Source organism: Rhinolophus sinicus, chromosome 5, assembly GCF_057876585.1.
Source record: "Rhinolophus sinicus isolate RSI-liver-muscle chromosome 5, RSI-T2T, whole genome shotgun sequence".
Lineage (NCBI taxonomy): Eukaryota > Metazoa > Chordata > Mammalia > Chiroptera > Rhinolophidae > Rhinolophus > Rhinolophus sinicus.
Window position 1 is genome coordinate 55,673,500 of NC_142505.1, and position 22,264 is coordinate 55,695,763.

Sequence of the window (22,264 nt, forward strand, 5' to 3'; positions counted from 1 at the left end):
CTCCCGCACGACAAATGGCGCAGCGAGCAGGGTCTCCCGCATGACAATCCCCCTGATGGGCATTAGGTTTGCAGGTGGTCTGGGGGACTCACCATTAAGATCCAATAACGCTAGTCTCTTCCCATCTTACAGTGTTAAAAATTGGCCAGGGTGGGGGGTAGTGGAGGTAAGACATTAAGCAGCTCATTTTCTCTTCCGTCAATTTTTATTTAACTTTTGGCACCTGGTGCTGTTTACTCAGATTTTGGTGCGAACATTTGTGTAGCCCAGCATTATATACACATGTTGGGTTTACTTTGTAAACAGTTGGTGGGTTTCCTGCAAAGAATGCCAGGAGTGGGTTGTCATGCGGGAGACCCTGCTCGCTGCGCCATGTGTCATGCGGGAGACCTGCGTGGTCTCTGCTCCCGCTCCCCATACAAAAACGCAGGATATGGTGAGGCCAAAAAGGAACACCCACGGAGCCATAGGTAGGGGAGTCATACCACTATATTCTCTCTGGCGGCACTATACTCTCACTGGAGGCTGGATTCACACTGTCCGCAAACCGCCATCCACACTTGCCAGCCCAGCCGCCATCTTCTTGCTAGCCCCCATTCTTTCTCTTCTTCTGCTAGCGTAGCCACAGCAGTTATATTAGTGGCCAATGGCTCACTGGTTACAGCTGACGGCCAACTAGCCACAGCTGATGGCCATGCAATCACAGTTGATGGCCATTTACTACCTGAGCCAGCACCTGTCTATGTGAGGCCGAGAGCCTGGAAACTACTTTCTGGGGCTCTGCCCCCACAGGGTCATCCCTTCAAACTCAGGAGAAAAGGCGTTCCTTACCCTGGTATGACTCCTACCTGCCCTTGCGCCTTTTTACATGATGGGGTTCCCCAGACACAGGGGGGATCTGAACGCTGTGGCTCCTCTCCCCCTAGGATAACAACCTTTATAAACAACACTCATACAGTGCGGTCTTTGTGCTGTCATGTCCTGTATGAATTACTCTTTTGACCATTCTTCGTATGTCAGCCCTTGTGATCTCATAACAAACCTGTGAAGTTGCTGTTGTCTTATTTCAATTTTATAGAACAGGACCTGAGGCACCGAGGACAGCAATAACGTTCCACAAATGGACAGTGGCCAGTCTCGACTGAAATTCAGACTCAGTGGGTCTAGGGTCCAGATATATATACCCATTCTCAGAATGTATCAGGAGGGTGCAGACCCCAGGGGCCATGGGTGGCTATTGCTGTGGATTTTCGTCTCTTGGTTAAGAAACCCTAAATTGAAGCCCCCAGCTCTTTCCACTCAGTCCATCATTCTGCTTTGCTTTAATCACAATTCATGTTAGCAGTTCAGTAGCCAGAGGGCCTAGTTCTGGAAAGTCCACTCCCACACATACCTTTCCTGCCTTCTCCTGCTGTGCCGTCATTTTCCAATACTCGGCTGTTGCTTATTACCTTCCCAATTGTCACTTTATCCAAATTCAACTCTACTGCTGTTTTAAAATTAAAATTTATTTATTGTTATGATATTGTTTACTTACTGTTTTCTTTCAATTGACTCACTTTATTTTAAATAAACAAATTGATTTTAAAAGAACTTTTTACACCATAATGGAAAAATCTGTGCTATTTGACATGGATAGACTTATGTTAAACAAAAAAGAAGTCTATAATCTATGAAAATAAATCAAAGTTACCAAAATTATTAAATTCTAGCATAATACTTACTCTTGGGTAAAAGGGGGAAATGAGTATCAAGCTAGTGAGGAGGGCGTATTAGCACCAAATTGAGATTTTATTGTCCGTGATGTGACCAAAGGATAGATACAGTCAAGAAAAGGACAGTCACCTTTCTCTGTGTTTTAGTGAACTCACAGCACGTACTCAACACTTAAGATCTCCCAAGTGTTTGAGTCACACCTACTCTGGCTGTTATCCCTGCCCAATACACTTTTTATTTTATGGGAAAGTCAGCATTGCTTTAAAATTGAACTCTGTCTGAAAATGGAGCGCTCGTCTCTGCTGCACTTGAGCTCCATCCATGTTTCTAGAAATGAGTTTGACAATAACCGACAGTGAGTGTGCACATGCAGAGTTTCTGGCAGTGTGTTAATTGCTTTTTTTTTTCAGCAATGTGTGTGATTTCCCTTAGGTGTCAAAGCAGCCTTGCCAGGCTGCCACCTTTTGAACAGTAGTGGAAACTGAGGCACAGAGAAATTGAGTAACTTGCCCAAGGTCACCCCAGTGTTACGTGACAGAATGGGATTCCAACCCAGGTCTATCTATTTCCTGAGCTCATGGCCCTTAATGCATTCTGTATTCTGCAGTGACTACCGTTGGTGCCTTTTGTTTTGAAACAGAGCAGTGTTATCAGTGGTCATCAGAAAATTGTTCCATGATAGCTGGGAAAGTTCTCTCCTCCCAGTTTTATGTGTAAACAAAAATATAAGCCACTTTCGGAAGGGAGGCGCATGCATGTAACATGCTGTGTGCTCTAGTGAGAAATACTGTAAAATGAAAAATGAGATTAATGTTTCAGATTGTACAGTTTCCTAATTATGCTTTTAATTATTCATATAAAACAAGTAAAATGACCCCTGACAGAGAAATAAATGATGTAGGTAAAATCAAATATTTATAAGATGCTGGAAGTCCCTGGGTGTGTTGTAACAGATGCACTCAAAATGCTTTGCTTTCATTCTTTTAATGTAAAATATGTATAGAATTTATAATAGGCTGAGCGTAATCAATAGTATTTAAGATGCTACTGCACTAATTCATAGGTGTTTTGGTTTTGGAACTGAAGGTATATGATTGGTTTAGTATAATATTTTATCTTCTAAATATCATATTGTATTTTAGAGATCGCCAAATGACAACCCCACCACTTTGACTCAACATTTTTTAGTGGTTAAAAAAAAAAATCAAAAGGGGAATAATATTCCATGACACGTGAGAATTATATTTAAATTTCAGTGTGGATAAATAAAGTTTTATACAACATAGCCTGACCCACTCACTTACGTATTGTGCTTCGCTGCTTCTGTGTCCCAGAGACTAACCAGGTTGAGTAGTTGCATCTGGACCATAGGCCCCACAAAGCCTTAACCATCTACTGCCTTCTCACCCTTTACAGAAAAAGTTTTCCAACCCTTGTTCTAAATCTTGCCTAGCACACAGTAAAGGTGGGAGAATGCCATAGCTAGCATGTTTAATCAACATAAGAAGCACTTGCTTTTACTTTGTTTTATCCTTTAATTTGCTGTCCCACTAATTGAACATTTATTATTTATTTTTCAGAATTTCAAGGAAAAACTGCCTTTTGAGTGCAATAAAAAGGGATTATTTATATGTACAGGGTTCCTTTACTTGTTTTTAATCCTTCCTTTATATAGAGAAGTGTTGGAGATAATTGCATTGTCTTAGAAATAGGTTATTAGTCTAGCCCCTATTTTTAATGGAGACCTAATTTTTCTGCAGGATTTTTCTCTAAAGCTTGAACTGGAATTTCTTTAGGAAGAGACAGTTAGGATAGAAGAGCTTTTCCTTGGTGTCAGTAAGCTTGGCTTTTGATCAGAAATCATTCAGTGTATTCATTGGCATCTTACATTTATTTAGCAACCAATAAGTGTTTGTTGAATGAATGAATTCACCTTAGAAAGCAAAAAGGGGGGGATGTATCACTTAAATAAAATCTGTTTTTTAGGCATTTGGATATTACATTCCTTTTGGAAAAACTAATTTTCTGTTAGTATAAGTCAAGTTATTTGTTCTTGGTTTCTCATTCCCATGTTTTAAGGTAGAGGGGTGTGTTCTTGATATTTAGGGTTTGAATTGATTTAGGTTCCCTGTGGACCTCATAGACATTCTTACATGTTCTTTTAGATAGGCCAAGGGAATTTTCTTATACTTGGAATGAATAGAAACAGTAAAGTAAATCTAGTTGTCTGCAGTTATTTGAGTGAGTTAATGAGTAGAATTTTCACTGCCCTTTCCTGGGCACCAAACAATGAAGGCAATATCCAATCCCTGCTACCTTCTCACTGTTTTTGCCTTAATAGTGGAAGAACCTGCACATTTTCTGATATCTTGCCTCAGTTTTTTGATTAAAGAAATGTGCCTCTCACACCTGTCTTACATAATATATTTCTCATCTTATTTCAGACCTTGAATCTTGGGGGTAAGCCCCAGTTATGTCGTTCTCCGGGTAACTTTGATTATCAAAAAGATTTAGGAGACCCTGATTCAGAGTGACTTACTCTGTCATCGTTTTCCAGTGTTTTCCATCTGTTAAATGGATAGGAAATTCTGAGACCATTCCCTGGGAATTTTCATGCTTTGGAATCAACTGGTGCTTGAGAACATTCTGCAACTAGAATGTGCTAATTTATTCAGACTAGTTGTTTTTGACTTGTTTTTTAACAGGTACGTGAGGAAATAATTCACATCAAACAATCATGAACTAATATTATTTGAAGGCACATAAATCTTTCAAGTTTGGTTTTGAAACTCACTTTGTGTCTCTCCCCTTCCATTTTATACAGTTGCCATCCTTCTGAAGGACGACTATTTTGTCAGCGGCGCTGGCCTCCCTGGCAGATTCAAGGCCGAGAAGGTAGAATTTCACTGGGGCCATAGCAACGGCTCCGCGGGCTCTGAACACAGCATCAACGGCAGGCGGTTTCCTGTTGAGGTGAGAGAAACTTGAGATGTCAAACTGTAGCTATGCATCAGGTCTTTACATTAATGAGATGCTTTGTCTTTACCACCAGTCATTTTGTAAATCAAACTTGTACCGTCCCTACCTTTGCCTCTGGAAATCTTTTATGTACATACAGCATGACAGGTGAATATCCATCCTCAAGTGTCTCATTTTTGTTTATCTGGAGAAGCATGTAGACATCATGGTTTTAGTAGGTTCACCTCTGGTCACTGAGGTATTTGTTTCATTTGATGCGGTTTCTTTTCCCTGTGGATTTCTAAAACCCTGCTTTTTAAAGGTGAAATTCTGTATGAAACTCAGGTGACTTCATTTTTATCCTTTAGAAAAGAGAAAAGTTAGTTGATACAGGGAGAACAGTCTCAGAACATTCTCTCATAGGGAAGCTGTTTTAAGGTTTGTTTGCTCCTGTCAGCTGTTGAAAAAGAGTACTCGGCCGTTGATGGTGTGATTCTGTGTTAACTTTGCTGAGATTGAGGGTGACATTTTGCCTCCCCTGTGTCGGTTTTCAGAAAGATCTATGCTGCTCTATAGAAGAAAGGGGTGGGTGTAGTAGGTCATGTGTTTCTTTTTGGTGTAGGAGGGAGGGGGGAAGAGCAAGTCTCTGGACTCCTTTGTCAGTGTAGGACGGCGACAGAACACCCCTTCCATGGCTAACCTTATTTTTACCTTTAATCGTGATCGGGATGTGAATATTCTTTTGTTGGAACACCCTTGTTTGCTGATTGTTTGGTTCCTCATGTGGTAAGATTTACAAGTTTATGGAAGAACAGAATGGGTGTACATTCAAGCCTATGGTTGGACTTGAATATGGGATGACAGCTCTTAGTGTTTTATAACTTCTATTAAATCATGACTTACTTTGATAAGCTGATGAATACTTGACACTCCCATCCTTAGAGAAAATGCTTGTATGGACGCACAGATTTGCACATCACGTATAGGCTATCCTCCCTCACCATAGCTCCGCAAGCCCATTCACGGGCTCTTTAGGCTTCCTTGAACCTTAGCAGAAGATCCCTACAAGATGAGAAAATCAGTAATATTCGTTTGTTTATAGATACCCGAATTCATGGATAGATTTGTTTCTTCTCTGTAATTTCTGGAGAAACCAGAGATAACTGAGAAAATGCTTCATATTTTTTCTTGTGTAGCTGAGAAATTCTCAGTAAGAAAAGTTCTTCCTGTATGAGGAGTCATCTATCTGTGGGACTTCCTGTCCTACTCACAGTAATTATAAGTCTCATGAGTAGGGTTTTTCTAAATGGTCTCTTCTCCTCCCTTTAAATGGAATGAATGGATCATTTCTTAGAAGTTTTAGCTCTATTTGTACTTGGAAAACTTGATTCCTAGAAGCAAGATTACATCATATTTTTAAGTTTGGGCTTTCCCTTCTGTTCTTACTGACGGGTTCCCCTGGGCAGTGTGAGCGGAAGGGATGGTTTGTATCCAGCTAGCTTTGCTCTAAAGCCTCTTTATCTTAGAATTGGGTTCCTATTTGTTCAGTTAGTGTTGTTCTGGACAAAAGACTTGAGCTTGAAAGTTTGAAAACTTATTTTGGCAGCCACCTTGGAAAAGAACTCTGGAGCTGGGCGCTAGGGACTTCCACCTCATTCGTAATCACACTCCCTCATGCCAAAACGGGCCTGTCTCCTCCTCCCATTGGATTCTGGAAATATATGTAGACTAGATGCATATTCTTTAACTTATTACTTTAAGTGAATGTTAAGTCATCTACGGGCATGGTCAAAGCGGCCAGGAGCCAAGTCAGACCTCTCTGCCAAGTCAGACCCCTCCTCACATGACAGAAACTGGGGCCCCTGGCGTTTCCCCGAAAAGGCAGCAGACCGCTGGTGCGATAAACAACTCCTGGATGCAGCTGCCCGTGCCCGATCTGCGCTGGGGGTCCTGCTCAACTGCCACCTCACTCAGCCAACCCCCACCCCAAAAATCGCATATATGCCTCCCTCGCTCTTCCCTGGGCGCGACTTTACCGGCCCCTTCTGGGGACCCATGAACCTTGCCCGGGGGCGCAGAATAAAGCACTCACCTTTCTCAACCCGCCTGACTCTCTTAGCCTCATTATCTCGCCGCAAGCCTTACAGTGAATATTTCAGTTTTCTTTTATTCAAAGAGTGCCATGAAATTCAGAAGCTAATGAGAAACGGCAGCTACAATGCCCAGACTTATGGTTTGACCAAGTTATTTGAATTTATTTCTTTTAAGTAATGTCAGATGGTAAGGCTGCCTATATTAATTGGGTTTCTCATCCAAGCCCATCTGGTTCATAGCTTTTCTTTTTTCTTTCTTTTTTCTTTTTTTCTTTTTTAATGTGATAAACATGTTACTTAGTGGATATACTTAGAGGCACTTGAATTTCAGAGATCAAAGGTAACAGGATCAAACTTAACTTTAAAATATGAACATAAAAGTTGCTCACTTTTGCCCAAAACACGTCTGGAATATTTTATGTTAAATTGCTTTATTTGAGCTCTTTATCAATACCAGCACTTCCTGAGATTTTTGCACTATTTGAACATATCAGACTTGGTTTATTTCTTTCCATATAATTACATTGTTTTCCGAGAAATTAAAATTATGGTAAGATAATGCATCAAGTAGTGATTTATCAGCGATCCAGATATTGTGTGTTTGTCTTGTATACTGCATCAGAGAAGAGTCCTTGTCGAAGATTGCACTAGGATTGTTCTCAACTGGAGACAGTGTCCCTCCCCCCCCCCCCCCCCCCCCCCCGGGACATTCTGCATTGTCTGGGGACATCTTTGGTTGTCACTGTTGTGGGCAGTGGTTCGGTACTAGCATCTAGTGGATAGAGGCTAGGGATGTTGCTAAACATCCCAATTCATAGGACAGCCCCCATGACAAAGAATTCTCCTGCCCAAAATGTTACTGTTGTGAGACTCTTGGGTAGAAAAGCAGTGTGTTTAGTGGCACGGAGCCTTCCTTTATTTGTGTGGCATTGTTTTAAGTAATTTGAATAATTGAATAATGAGGACTGATTGCTTGAGGAGTTGTTCCATCCTCTTGTGGTTTTGAGGGAGGAAATGTACCTTGCCTTCTGGGTAAGAGCATTGCTAGTTCTGGTTGCTTTAGATTCCCCTTAAGATAAAGTCAAGCTATTTGGTATTTCAGCAGCTGCCTCAGTGCATCAGCTCTGCAGGTGGAATTTTAAACATATGCCCCACAAGAATCTGGATCTGCCCCCTGAGGGTAAATTGCAACAAACCCAATTTTGTAGGTTTTGCTGCTTCCCAGGAATTCATTGAGGTCATCTACAGCTCTACACATCCAGAAATTAGACCTCTCCACATTTTCCTGGCTGCAATCCTAGACTCGGTCTTGTAGTTCCTACACTTAAAAACATCCAGTCTAATAGAAAAATAAATGTCCTTGTCAAAACCAAACCAAAGCCCTTCAATCGCCAGCCAGCATTGTTTACAGCTCAGTTAGGAAAGAAAGTTGGAATCAGGTTACAATGCCATGCCTGTGGGAGACTAGACGCAATCTGGATCCTTAGATATCCTCACCTCCTATTATTCAGGTTTATTTCTTGCCCAGCACCAATGTCTTCTTGAGTGCCTTTTGTCAGTGTAGGTGCTGGGTTACAGGGTAAACCAGAAGGTTAGAGTCCCTACCCTTGATCTAGTCATGACACAGAAACTGAACAAGCAGTCACATAAATAGCTGTGTGGTATCAGTTGTGATAAGGTCTGTGGGGACAGAACCCCAAAAAGCAGTTTCCAGGCTCTCGGCCTCACATAGACAGGTGCTGGCTCAGGTAGTAAATGGCCATCAACTGTGATTGCATGGCCATCAGCTGTGGCTAGTTGGCCGTCAGCTGTAACCAGTGAGCCATTGGCCACTAATATAACTGCTGTGGCTATTCTAGGAGAAAGAGGAGAAAGAATGGGGGCTAGCAAGAAGATGGCGGCTGGGCTGGCAAGCGTGGATGGTGGTTTGCGGACAGTGTGGATCCAGCCTCCAATGAGAGTATAGTGCCGCCAGAGAGAATATAGTGGTATGACTCCCCTACCTATGGCTCCGTGGGTGTTCCTTTTTGGCCTCACCATATCCTGCATTCTTATGGGGGGAGCGGGAGCTGAGAGCCTGCAGGTCTCCCGCATGACAAGGTCTCTAAAGGAGAGCTGGAAAATCTCTATGGAGACATGTTTATTAAGATACAATATATTTATCAAGCAGTATTTACTAAAATGGAAGAGCTGGATTGGACCCTGCTTGTAGAACAGGGATATGCAAAGGCCCCGAGGCAGGTGATTCTTAGTAAGTTTAAGGAGTAAAGAGAGACCAGTGGAGGTTTTGGTAGGCAGGGTAATGCCCTCACTCCCAAGTCCACTTTACATGACAAAAGGGACTTTGCAGATATGATTCAGTGTCTTTAAAGTCAGAAGGCTCAGGATATTCTAGTAATTAAAACACTGGAATCAGACTGTCCTGTTCTGATTCTTCCATCGCTACTCAACTTTGTGTTTTCTGTCTCATCACAGTTCGGACAGGTTCTGTCCTATCCTAAATTTTCTCCCTGTCCCATACTCATTCCCTGTTCTGTGATTGGTAACTTAAGTGAATGTTCCTGTAACACTGATAGGGATTGAATCATTCAGTGTTTCCACTAATAACTGACGGTGGAGTTAAGGTAAAGAGAAATCTCCAGATAAAACCTCTGAGAGCTCCACTAAAGTGCAGGTTCCTTGCATGCTTGTTGTCTTAGGTAATTAAAATCTTGTTTATTACAATTAGAGATTGCAGGAGTTGTTGATTCAGACTTATTGGTGCTTCATGAGTTGAAGTCTTCAGTAAGCTTAAATGATCCAAATTGATTGTGTGTGCCCTTTCCAGTGAAACCCACAGCTGGTTCATTTCAGCTCCGTCTAGAGCATCTTAGCAAGTGAATAGAGGCAAAGACATTTTCCCTAATATATACCAAGCTCACATAACCATATGGTGCAGGTCTGCAGTCTCTTAACGGAAACCCTTGAGGCCAGATGTTTTAGAATTTGGAATCTCCTTTTTAGAAAGGTATTATGTGCATATGCCGTTTTATTCCAGAGGACATGTAGGATCTGAGACTATACGTACCCCTGGACTCCATTGATATTTCTGCAACATGCAGATGAATATTCACACTAAGGAAATATCAATATTCTAAATTGTGTTACATCTCTTCACGTCAAGTTTTCCCACCGAATTACTTTTTGCCCCCAAATCATAAATAACAGCAATAACAAACCACCTCTGGTCTGAGACGCTTTTGAGATTTCATGATCACTGATGAAGGACTGATGGACTTGGGTTTGAAAATCTGGTTCCATAGCATGGCCCTGGTGTTTTATGCCCCAAAGAGCATGTGTTAGTTACAACCATGACAAAAGCACATGGACTCATTTGTTTACCTGGTAGGCTACATGTGTTAAGGTGCTGCTCTCATCTTCCTCCCTGCTCTGTTGTGATAGTGTACAAAAGTCTTAGTCAAACTTAAGGTTTGTCCAGGAGCAAAAAGCTGCTAGTCTTTGGCTGACCTTGTTCTGTGATTCATTTCCAGTTGAGCGTTCTGTTTGGGTCTGCAGTTGTATTCTTTGTGAAAGGGATCGTGGGTCTTCCGATGCTTCTGTTATATTCTGGTTAGACTGTTATCTTGCATTGGCTTTCTGGGTTTTGTCCCAAGGGGACTGCCTCTGCCTGCCTTCTCCCAGGTGAGCTCATGCACTCGTGACACACACAAAGGCATCACACAGTATCACCCTCTCTACACTCATGCACGTGTGGCAGGCTGCTACCGAACTCACATGTGGACCAGTTCAGCCAGAGGTTGAGCTCCCGCATTGATCCCTGGTTCCAGTAACCTGGTGTTCTGGAGCATTCAGTTGGGCTAGCACTTCTTATGTATCGCTTTTTTGCTGCTGGAAGTGAATTTAGATGTACGAAATGCCTTCTTGAAGATTCATTTTGTACATTGGCGTATTAAAGTCTTTGAAGAATCTACCATTGAAGAAATGTGTTTATCTTTGACTCAGAGTTTTTCCAAACTGATATGACCACTGTCCCTCTCCTTTATTCATGTAAGTTAGTAATACCAGTCTTTTGGAAACGAGGCTTAGATCGTTCTCCTCTCCTTCTTTAGCCCACATTCATTGTAAGAAATAAGAAATGGAGTCCTGTTCAAATAAATGTTTTCAGGGGACACCAGTGATGATTTGGGTTTTAAATATCTTGAAAATTATAAAACCAGTTCGCTTGTACACAAAACAGTTATTTATTGTCTTTGTTAATTTGATACTATCTTGATTTGTCTTTAGAGAGAACTGCCATTAACGAGGACTGTCATTAAAGGGAAATTGAGCATTTTCTACTAAAAGTAACTTTTGCAACATCACACATTTTCTTCCCTCGTCCTTTACTTACATGCCTGGAATCGTTGCAGGTTCTCTGAAACATTGCTTTGTTCCTAGAGAGTCCTGTGTTGATGGCGCTCAAGACAGTGTTCGTTTTCCTTGTTCTGCCCCCCCTTGGAGCATGGGCAATGTTAGAGATGGTTCTGCGGTTATCTGTTGTTTGCTGTTCTGTGGTGGAGTTAATTGTGTTTACCTCTGTAGTGACTGCCATCAAATTGCAAGGGAATTGGTTGAGAATTAATTAATGACTTTATTGAAATAAAGATTCCATTTCAGAGCAGAATGTTTCATCCTTTACTAGTGAAATATTTAATCTCCATCTGGCTGATCTTTTATGTGTGTGTCCTGTATTAATTAAGAGGAACGTTTGAGGAGGCCCCAGTACTTAGAGCACGCTCAGTAGGGAAGTGAATTCTGGTTGTACACAGCCGGAGAACAGGTTTTGTGAGGTAAAAGCAACCCTGGTCCCTGGTGTGGTAAATCTCTGTGAAGTCTGACAATCCTCGTCATGCACAATCGTCCTCCCATGTGAACTTGGCTCAGGGCTGTTTGCTGGTTTGTCACTGACATGTGGCGTGCTGAGAACTGACTGAATCACACTGAGAATCACAGACAAGCAGACAACACTCTCTAAAATGAAAACCTGGTGAAACTGGAGATACTCTCCATATAGAAACTTGATGACTCGAGGGGGCCCTCAGACAACCAGAGAGAAGGCTTAGGGTGGCAGCGATAGTGCTGGAGTTGTGGTTCTGGTGGTTGTAACTGTAATGATAATACTGTAGATACCATTTAATAGGCATTATCTCTGTCAGTTACCTCATTTAATTTTCCCATCAGCCTTATGAGTGAAGAGCTCTTACCATACCCATCTTAAAGATGGGACAACTGAGCCTTTGGGAAGATAACGGACTCAGCTGAGGTTTACTGCAAGTACACCGGAATCCTTGCTCCAGTGTCTCCAAAATCTGAACCAGCATTCTTTTTGTTTAATAAGTCATTTTGGTTTTTTTCTTGTCATTTTTTGTTTTGTTTTTTTGTTATCTTCAAATTGTTCTTAGAATCACCAATGCAGTGGAAATAATTATGTGGGAATTTTAACTGCTGTTTATTGTATAACAGGAAAGAAAAAAAATCAGAGGGCTTCAATTGATCAATGATGGTTGAACCAATAGTAAAACATACAGAGAGGAGAGGGGAAGGGACCAGAAAATGAAATCAGCTCTTTGCTGACAGATATCTGTAGAAAACACTACACATTTATCTGGATTGACAACTTTAGTTTATTTTTAATCACATAGAGCAACACCGTCTGATAGAAAATATAATGTGAGACATACATTGTAATTTAAAATTTTTGGTAGCCACATTAAAAGAGGTAAAAAGAAACAAGTGATTTTGTTTAATTTTAATAATTTATTTAATTTTATATAATTTATATAATTGTTATAAAATCAATTAAAAACTGTAATATATTTTTATAATCTATTTTAACCCTCATACGTTGAAATATTACTGTTTCAACATGGAATCAGTATAAAATTTATTACTGAGATATTTCACATTCTATTTTTTGTAGTATCTTTGAAATCTGGTGTGTATTTTGTACTTACAGCATATCTTGATGCGGACTGGCCACATTTCAAACACCCAATACCCAGGCAGCCAGTGGCTACTGTACTGAAATATGCAGACTTATGGGCTCCAGCTCACACTAAGGGAATTTAGAGCATAAACTTGCCAAAAGACTGAAAATTCTTTAGGAGGAATTTTTATACTGTGGTAATTATTGCACTTTTTCTCTTCCAACGAAGAAATATATAGAGTAGTTCAGTTTTGCACTGGGATCTGACATGGTTGTTGAAAAGCCTTCACCTAGAGGTGGTACAGGCTTTATTCTTTCTAAGCTTTAAGTTTTTCCTTATCTGTCTGTCTGTCTGTCTGTCTGTCTGTCTGTCTGTCTCTGTATCTATGTCTTTACAACATTTGTTCCTGGGGCTTTGAACACTATTGTGAGAATCTACTTCCAAGGTAGGGAACTCAAGCTGGCTGGGAGCCCTTTGTGCACTAAAGGTACCTCGGGCGGCCAGGTCAGGTGTGTTTACTGTAAGTTCAGATCAAGGAGATTTATGGGCTTATGGCTCAGAAATGCCCTCCCTCTTAAATTTTTTTTTTTTTTTTTTTTTTTTTTTTGGTCCCGTCAACATTTGAGCAGGAAGGTTTGAAGCCATCTTAAATCTAAAGGCTTTAGCAAGTTCTTTAGTGTCACCATCACTCAGAAAGGACAGTCAGAAAGATTTATAAGGAATAGAAAGAAGTCAAGATTGAAAGAAAGTCTATTTCCGCCCTCCCCTTTCGATCCCCAGCATAGAATGTCACAGTGCCTGCCTTTAATGGAATAGGGAGGAGATTCCTGAAGCTTCCCTCTGGATTGCATGGCCTGGCACTGTGTTGAGCACAGATATTGCTCTGGGTACATTTACTGCGATATATGGAGACCAGCTGGGCAAATTCACCAAAACCCTATTTTATTTAAAGATATAAATTTCATCTCTTGAATGTTTGAGGATGTCTTAGAAGACAGGGCTTTACAACTTTGGTTTATACATGGAAGATATTTGGGTTAATAATAAAATAAGCTCTAAATCCCAGCTCTTACTATGCAGGTAGACCTTTGATTTCTGAATCTTCCTATTTAAACCTTTACTGCACTGGTTTGTAAAGTTCAGTATTTCAAGGAATCTGAGTTCATGCCTCAGTGTTCACCCCAAGGCTTGGGGTGAAAGAAAATTCATCCCATAATCTGACGTTTCTCAGCCTGCTTCTGCCTTTGAATTTTGCTCCCCTCTCCCTCCCTCTTTCTCTTTTTTCACCACTTAATTTATATGTAGCTATTGTTAGGGTAAGTGTGGGCTGAAATACCCTAACCATACATATGTGCTCTCAGTATATTTTCTGGATTCTTGTTAGCCCGTCTAAATGCTCTATGTAAAAAGTGATGTGTGGTCAGATATACCTGTTTAGGAAACGCTGCATAATATGTCTCCCTCTCATCGCTTGTTAACGGGCTAACAGTAAAATTATTGAGAAATATTCCAGTAGAGGAACATGCTTACTTTTCCTTTTACCAGGAATCTCCCAAACTTCGTTGGCTGTGGAACTCTTGTTATTTGTATATCCTGAGAGACTAATTATGAGGAGAATACACAGGGGAAATGCTGCCCCAAGCAGTTCAGTAGAGAGCCCCTTTCCATGCCCTGATGCTATGTAATATATTTAAATTACTTCCTTACAATGGTCTTGGTTTCTAAATGATCAGCAATGTTTGTTCATTCAGTGGATTAACAGCATCTTCCCTGTGTGGGACACCAAGTGCCCCGGCCTCAGGGGACTTTGATTTCAGCAGCTGTTAAGTCCCTGAGGCAGAGCCCCCTGGCCTAGTAGAGCGAGCAAGAGGCCGAGTGATAGGAATGCAGTCAGCAGAAGGGGTCAGGTTCTGATGACAGGAGGCCTTGTGGAGTGTGGGAAGCTCCGCAGCTTTTACTCCGGGACAGAAGGGAAGCGCTTGGAATATTCTCAGCAAAGGAGCGACATTATTTGTCTTCTATTTTAGAAGGATCCCTCTGGCTGCACTTGAAAGTAGGAAACACCTGTGGACACGGAAGTCAGAAGATGATTATAATATTTCAAGATGATTATAATATTTTATGGTAGCTGAGGCCAGAGATGGGTGCAGTGGGAAGAGGTTGAATTCTGATTGTTTTGAGGGAAGAACATGCTAATCAAGGGAGATAGGATAGTGATGTTACCTCAGGTGATAATTTCTTCATAAAACAAGCAAATCGAGGAGAGAAAGTCATTGATAACTGACCGGTCTGTAAAATATAGCATTGCATTTGATTTTTAATATTTCTTTTAAATATTTGATTATATACTATTGAAATTTTATTTGTGTAAAGTATATTACATACCAATTTTATTGCATAATATGTGAGACACTAAAGAAGACTATAACATAGCAAAGTGATTAAACATAATGATAATACAACAAACTCCCCTCTTGGAGGCTTAATTGGGGTTAAGAGATGTCGAGTGCTTGGAGCAGGACATGGCGTGTTCTAAGAGTTTGTCAGTGTTAGGCATGAGCGTCGTGTCACGTCAGACTGCAGATCCTCAGTCCATCCGTTTCTTTTCTCTGCCACTCTTTGCACTTTGGTTCAAGCCATCACCATCACCGTAGACTCCTAAAACATTTCTCTTGCCTCCCACCATCCACTTCATATACAGTAACCCAAGTTTACTTTTAAAAATGTGAATTGCATTACATTTTCTTTTTACTGTTAAAATCTTCCCGTGGTTTCCTATCTGCTGTTGAATAAATCCAAAGATCCTACCTACTTGATCTGGCTACTCATTCATTCTAGTACCCATGCTCCCCATCTTGTTTTCAGTGGCTGTTTCCTCGGTCCAGAATATTCTATCCCTGGTTATTCTTCTTGTGGCTCTTTCCATTCCAAGTCCTACCCATTGTAACATTGCATGCTCTCCCTCTTTCCAACTCAGTCACTTTCCTTTCTATTACCCAGTTTCATTTTCTTAGCACCCATCACTTTTTGAAATTACTTATTGATTTGTTTACTTGTTTATTAACTCACCTCCTTCTCTCTCTCTCTTTGTTTCTCTCTCTCTCTCTCTTCATGTAAGCTTCCGGAGGATAGAGGAGTCTGTCCATCTTGATGAATTTTGGCGCTGATGGGTACAGTCCCATAAAAGGGTTAGCGATAATATGTGTTAAGAAACCAACATTCTCGTATCCTATCTTGATCTTGTCTCAGTGGTTTAAAAGACAAGGAACTCTAATCCCTGAGAATGAAAAGTTGTAATTCACTCATAATAGGGATGTTTAAAGAAGCAGGTCCTCCCCCAAAACTACCACTTGTATTAAGGACGTGAAAGACCCAACTAAATTAGTTACTCCCAAATAAACCCATTCATCCTGTTGCCTCATGCTGCTAGGCTGAGGATTCGTTGTGCAGCTCACAAAGTGATCTCTTTAAGGTCTCTTCTTCTACAGTGCAGCTTATATTCACAACTATTCTATCTTCATATTGAGGCAGAATGTTCCAATTAGTCGGTGAGGTCCAGGTTTTTGGGAGCTGTTCATCCGTACACGAGCAGTGACTGTAGCAGAGTTCAAAGGCACGCCTTTGGGGATTTTAGGTTCAGATTATCAGTTTCATTCATGAGCTCAGGGAGGAGCCCTGCGAATTGTATGCTGCATTTTTCTGCAGGTTCATTCACTAGAACATTCTCCAGTTCCCGTACACAAAGAGTAATGAAGTTGCCAGGTTCTTCCCTGTGCTCCACCCTCACCCCATCCCAGACAGTGCCTTCCTCTGTATTCACTGAGAACTAGGATTGTGGTAAGCATTTGGGAATTTCATAGTGAACAAGACAAATAAAGCCCTTGACTTCATGGCCCCCAAGAGGCCAAGCAGAGTGAATCTTAACTGGAATTTACATCAAAATCAAATGGGCTTTTCTTTCTTTTTTTTTCCCCCCAAAACTAAATTCAAGTCATTTTCACTCATTCCATATTACTGGTGAAAGAACACGACAGAACAAAAACTCTGAATTGACAGTCTGTTTTCCACATTCAAATAAAATGTTTTGTATCCTTAACGTGGACACCAATGCCTCTCCACTCTACTCAGTCTCACTGTTTCCTTTCCATCGTTTACTAGAATCCCATGATGTAGGCAGGAACTGGATTTGGAGTCAAATTTAATAGATGATTTGTAGACTCTGGGGGTGTTGTCCCTGCTTTCCAGTGGGCCAGTATCTCATAATCGTTGACTGAGGGCTACTATCGTGTCAATCTCAAAAGTGCCTGATTCCACCATTTGAATTAAGGTGTTGCTACTTCTTCAAATGCTAATGGTAAGGAGAAGAACAAAATATGAGATTTCTCTCTACTGAGCACATTAATAAAACTCAACAGATCCTGCTCGAGTGGTAACTAGTAAAGAGCAAGGCATCACTTGGAATGAGATGCCTAAGGTAAAATGAGAGGACACAGGGAGGACAGGGCCAGCTGAGCTGCTTCCCAGGGCAGAAGGAGGCCCGATCCCACCGGTGTGAGGCGGATAAGGACTGGCAAGAGGAAGCGTTCTGTCTAGAAGGCACACCGGTTTTGTCGCTGGCCTGGCCATAGGCGAGTCTGCCTCACCTGGAGAGCAGCTGCTGGCGTGAACAGTGGTGTGTGGACAGAGTGTGATGGTGGCTCTGGGTATTTTGGAAGGGAATCAGCTTCGATGTTGGGGGCCCAGAATGGAGCCAGGACCAACAGAAACAGGATCTAGTAAATAAAGAAACTGATTACTACTGGGGCAAAGCCCCCAGGCCAGCCTCAGATGCTTATCAGGGTTCCTGTCACATAAATCAGGAGAGTTTTCAAAATCTCATTCCCTCAGTCCTTCTGGGGACCTCCTGAAATCAGGTGTTGAGGAGTAAATGATACTCCCCCATAGTTCTATCAGAACAACTCCTGGGACAATAATAATAATTATCTTTTCAAAAACTACTTACTATGTGAACTTAGAGCTCTCTACATGTATGAGTATTGTATCATTTAATCGTCACTTAATTAAAAACATCTTTTCATGCAAACAGTAGTTAATAACCAGTGTCTCTGTTTTTCTAAGAGTCATCCTGATAGAAATCTCTGTGGAGCCTAAAGTTGTCTTGATAGAAATCACTTAAGGAACCTGGGTGGAGTCTGAGCTTTGGCGCCACTTTTTACTAATCACAGATGATCTCCGTTATCATTTTCATCTATTTTTTTTCCAGTGTTTGGCAGGGGGTTGGGGGGGAGAGATAAAAGTATAGTCAGTGTCAAAGTGAATATGATCATAGCTAGCTTTCTCACTTCACATGTTATGAGTATTTTCCATATTTTAAAATATTCTTCACTTCTTCAGAAATGAATTTTCTTACTTGTACCTTGCTGCATTCTACAAATTTTTCACAAATAGCTCATTTTACTTTAAGATTAGGTAAGAGCTAATGGAACAATGGGTCTAATTTAATGGCATTTCTGAGACCTTATTTTTTCTAAGCAGAAACAAGTACAAAGGTAGTATATGAAAGCATAAATTTTTTTTCTCAAAATGCAAATAAATGGTTTTATAGTCTTTTGATTATCAAAGTAATGTATGTTCATTATAAAATAGTTCAAACAATATATGTATGAGTTAAGAAAGTATGTGTTTTTCCTGCAAACACATAACACTCGTTAGAAATGCCAGTTTGCTGCAGTTTTATAGGCTCATTTCTACTTGCTGGAGAATGGAAGTCTTTTATTATCAGTAAGTAGTTATCTGCATAGCTTAGGCTCTGAGATTACTGGGGTTTGAATTTCATTATTAGCTAGAAGACTTTGGGAATCTCTTTAACCTGTTCCTTTATCTGTAAACTGGTATTTAATACTAATTTCCACCTGATGAGAGTTTTTGGAGGAATTAAAAGTATGCAATTTATAAAGCGCCTAGTTTAGTGTCACATAGTAGATAATCAATACATTTTTGCTTCAATAAATTTTGATCAATAAATTTGTGTGGATGTGACAATTTATTTTAGCTGTGCCTTGTTGATGACCATTTTGGCTGTTCCCATTTTTCCGCTGTTAGAAGCATCATAGTACTATGTTGGGCGGTTTGGTTTGTTCACATTTGGGAATAGAAGCCAACATTAGTCAGAACTTCTGGCGTTTTCTATAAAGAAGCTGGAAATCTGTTTGAAAAAGCAAAAAATCTCTGTATTTTTATGTGTATTACATTCTTTGTGTAAAATATACTTCCTTGACCATCACAACTTATTGTTGAGCTAGAACTGGTGATCACTTAGCCAAGATGTTTAATCTCAAAGCACACTGTCTGCCTTTGCCTTTATGAGTTAAGAATGTTCGGGATGCTATATGAAGTTAATTAGTTTGGTATTATATGAGAATATAATTTTTGTGGTTTTATATATAAATTCTGAAACTGTTTATAATAATAATAATTAACTTTCCCTCACCAGGATGCAAAGTTCCTAATATGGGTCTAATAAACCTCCTGAAATTATATGTGAAATTTTGTATGTTTAGATGTCTTCTCTTTTTTATTTATTTTTTTTATTTAATGGTCATTCAGACTCTAGTATGGTTTTCTGATACTCTTCTCTCCACCCCTCCAAAAAAGGTAAAGAATCTGGAAAGAAAGGAACAGATTCCTTTTCTATAGGACTAATTTGTTTTTTACCTCCGCATGTACAGAATATATAAAATTTACATAAAATTTTCTTCATAACCTCATTACTAGTCTCCTGAATTTTCTAGAGTTCTGCAAGCTGTCAGTAAACTGGCTATTCTACCAGCACTAGTGGGCAGGGACTAGAGCTGTCCTCTTGTTAACTTCTGTACCCTCAGCGTCAGCACAAAGCTTGTAGGTTGTAGGTGACCTATTTAAATTTTTTGCAGAATAAAAGAATGAAATCCACTGGTCTTTACTTAATTAATTTAGACATAGAAGGAGTCTGCCAGCTCAGGTTCTCAAGAAGGAGCTTACAAAATGTCTCTATCTTTTAGTCACATCTAGTTCTAGTGCCAGCATGTGGCATACCAGAATCAGTATTGATGGGCATTTTGTTTTGACATACCGACTGGCAGGCACAATGCTTGTCACCTTCCCTTGGCTCAGGAGAGGGTGGAAAGTTCAGCAGGTTTTACCCAACAGGCTTTGTTCAATTTAAGTAGATTATAGTGTGAATGATGGAGGTAGAGATCAGAACTGGCAGGGAGCTGGGATTTGAATAGGACCTTCAATTTATTTGACATGTCTAATGTTCTTATGAATGAGGATAGAACCCTGGTTTTTGGTGATAGGTAGAAAGATTGACTCCAGGATTGATAGAGTCTTGGGTGGATTAGTAAATCGATTTGCTAAGAGCTAGAATGATGCACCTTTTGGATCTGAAATTCATCCAGCAACAGTTTAAGATTAAAAAAAAAACAACAGAAACCCCAAAAACCTAGAAGCACTAGTGTTTGAAAGGTATTTTGCATGTGAGGTATACTTGGCTTTTCTCTAGAACTATTATTTCTACAGAAATAAAAACTATTACTTTAGTTAATAAAAATGGATAATTAATTGCTTGGTGATATATTGTTTACTTGAAGCCCTTTTCTGCCTGTTCTTTTTAAAAAATGTGTTCTTCAACTTTCTTATTGCATGTTGAAATAATATAAACAAATTCAAAACAAAGCACTCATTACTTAGGAAGATACTTCACTAATTAATTAAATTTAACCTCAAAAGGCTACAGTAATTCTGTTGCTACATACATTGTGATTAAATTACCTGTTCTAAATAGTTTAATAAAACAGAAAAAACCAGTAGCAACAATGCCTATTATCTGTTCAGTAAATTATACTTCTGTGTTATACTCATACCTCCCCCTGACTAAACCTCAGATGTATAAATATATTAATAAGAAGATATTGAGGTTTTTATCTTTATAGTCTAGACAGAAACATTGGGAAATTAGAACTCTTCTTGGCTAAAGATGGAATTGATCAAAAACATTATGATGAAATTTATCTCAACTGTCCATCAGCACTACGGATACAAATGAATATTTTTTTGGTGTACAGCCATTTGGACATTTCGGCCAAAGATTCCTGTCCCTTCCAGTTGTCTTTACATCTTCTTGCTAGGATTTCTGCAGCCATTTTTCTTCTAAAATTATTTGTAAATGCTCCCTCTGCTTTGGAAAATGTTTATTGCCATGCATTTCTCCCAAGTATTATTTTCGAATATGTATTTCTGCTCTCTCTTCATCATCTTTGCTTATTTCCATGTATACGTAAACACACAAACAAAAATAATTTGCAGACGTAGTTACCAGAAATGATTAAACTTTCTGAAATTTAGAGGTACCCAAAATCTGCCCTTTTTTTTTTTTCTGCTATGGAAACCGAGGGAGATGGATTGTTCTGAGATCCCACAGCCAATACTGGCAATGCTAAGTCTTGAATATGGAGAGGTTAAAATCTACTTTTCTCATCTGTGGTAAACGTTAGAGAAGATACTGGTAGTTATAGTGTTTTAGAACATTGTAAACCCTGGATAAATGTAAGGTTTATCAAAAACAAGTCTACAAGATACTGTGCAATAATCCTTCAGTAATAGTGCTATTAACCCCATTTCTGTTGGGAAATAATTATGTCTTCAATGAGTGTCTTATCTTAGGACACATAGTTGTTTTCTCAGACATCAAGAGGTTCAAAGAAGTCTAACTTTGATCATTATTGGAAGGACAATTGAAATAATTGTGTTTTGAGAATATCTATTTAGTGGTTACCAACTCACTTTCATCCTTTTCCAAGTCTTTTTTGCTTTAATTCAGTATGTACGTTAGTTTAACTCAACCTGGTAGTAGTAACAAATGAATTTCTCTATCAAGACGCTGTTACTGATTCCCCACTTTTTCATGATGTAATTTATTTTGGCAATAGCTATAATGAAAGTTCACTACTTGATCTTTTTGGTATTTTTGCTAGAAAAAAATACATGTGCTTTTTTAATGCCAGGCAACTTCAAAAGAATGTTTGGCTGTGTTACTATAATTGACCGTTTTTTATTTTCCATTCCATCAAACTTAGATAGCCTGCACTACCTGTGTTTAAGCAGAGATGGAGTGGATGGTAAACTCCAAGTAGTGTTGATCTGAATTTTCATTAGCTGTGTGTGGATTTTCCAGTTTATTCACTTTTCTGTGAAATTTTTTGACCATTTCACCACTTGTTACCCTTTCTATCAGGTGGGTATCTGAAGAATGAGAGTAAAAATTTTGGGACATAAGTCTTCCTTCTCTAATCCTTAACATGTTTTCTAATAGATAAGATTGATCAATTCATGAATGAATTTAAACTCAGTAGATCTGATAAATGCTTTAGAGTTAAATTCATATTCCTGTATTTAGGATCATGAATTGGGCCTTGTTTTTTGACATGAGACTTTCCAATTTTCTGGTATCCGATAATGGGAAGTTATTCCACATTTTCAGTAATCATCTGT

The 22,264-nt window shown here is 39.7% G+C and overlaps 1 protein-coding gene across 3 annotated transcripts in view; it reads left to right on the forward strand.

The window, feature by feature from the left end:
• The window catches only part of PTPRG (protein tyrosine phosphatase receptor type G), a 693,857-nt gene that overhangs the window by 402,959 nt on the left and 268,634 nt on the right, over positions 1-22,264 (forward strand). For all 3 annotated transcript variants that reach the window (XM_019728372.3, XM_019728373.3, XM_019728374.3), the window contains exon 4: positions 4,541-4,689. In XM_019728372.3, coding sequence (XP_019583931.2) covers positions 4,541-4,689 — 149 coding nt within the window. The remainder of the gene's footprint in view (positions 1-4,540; positions 4,690-22,264) is intronic.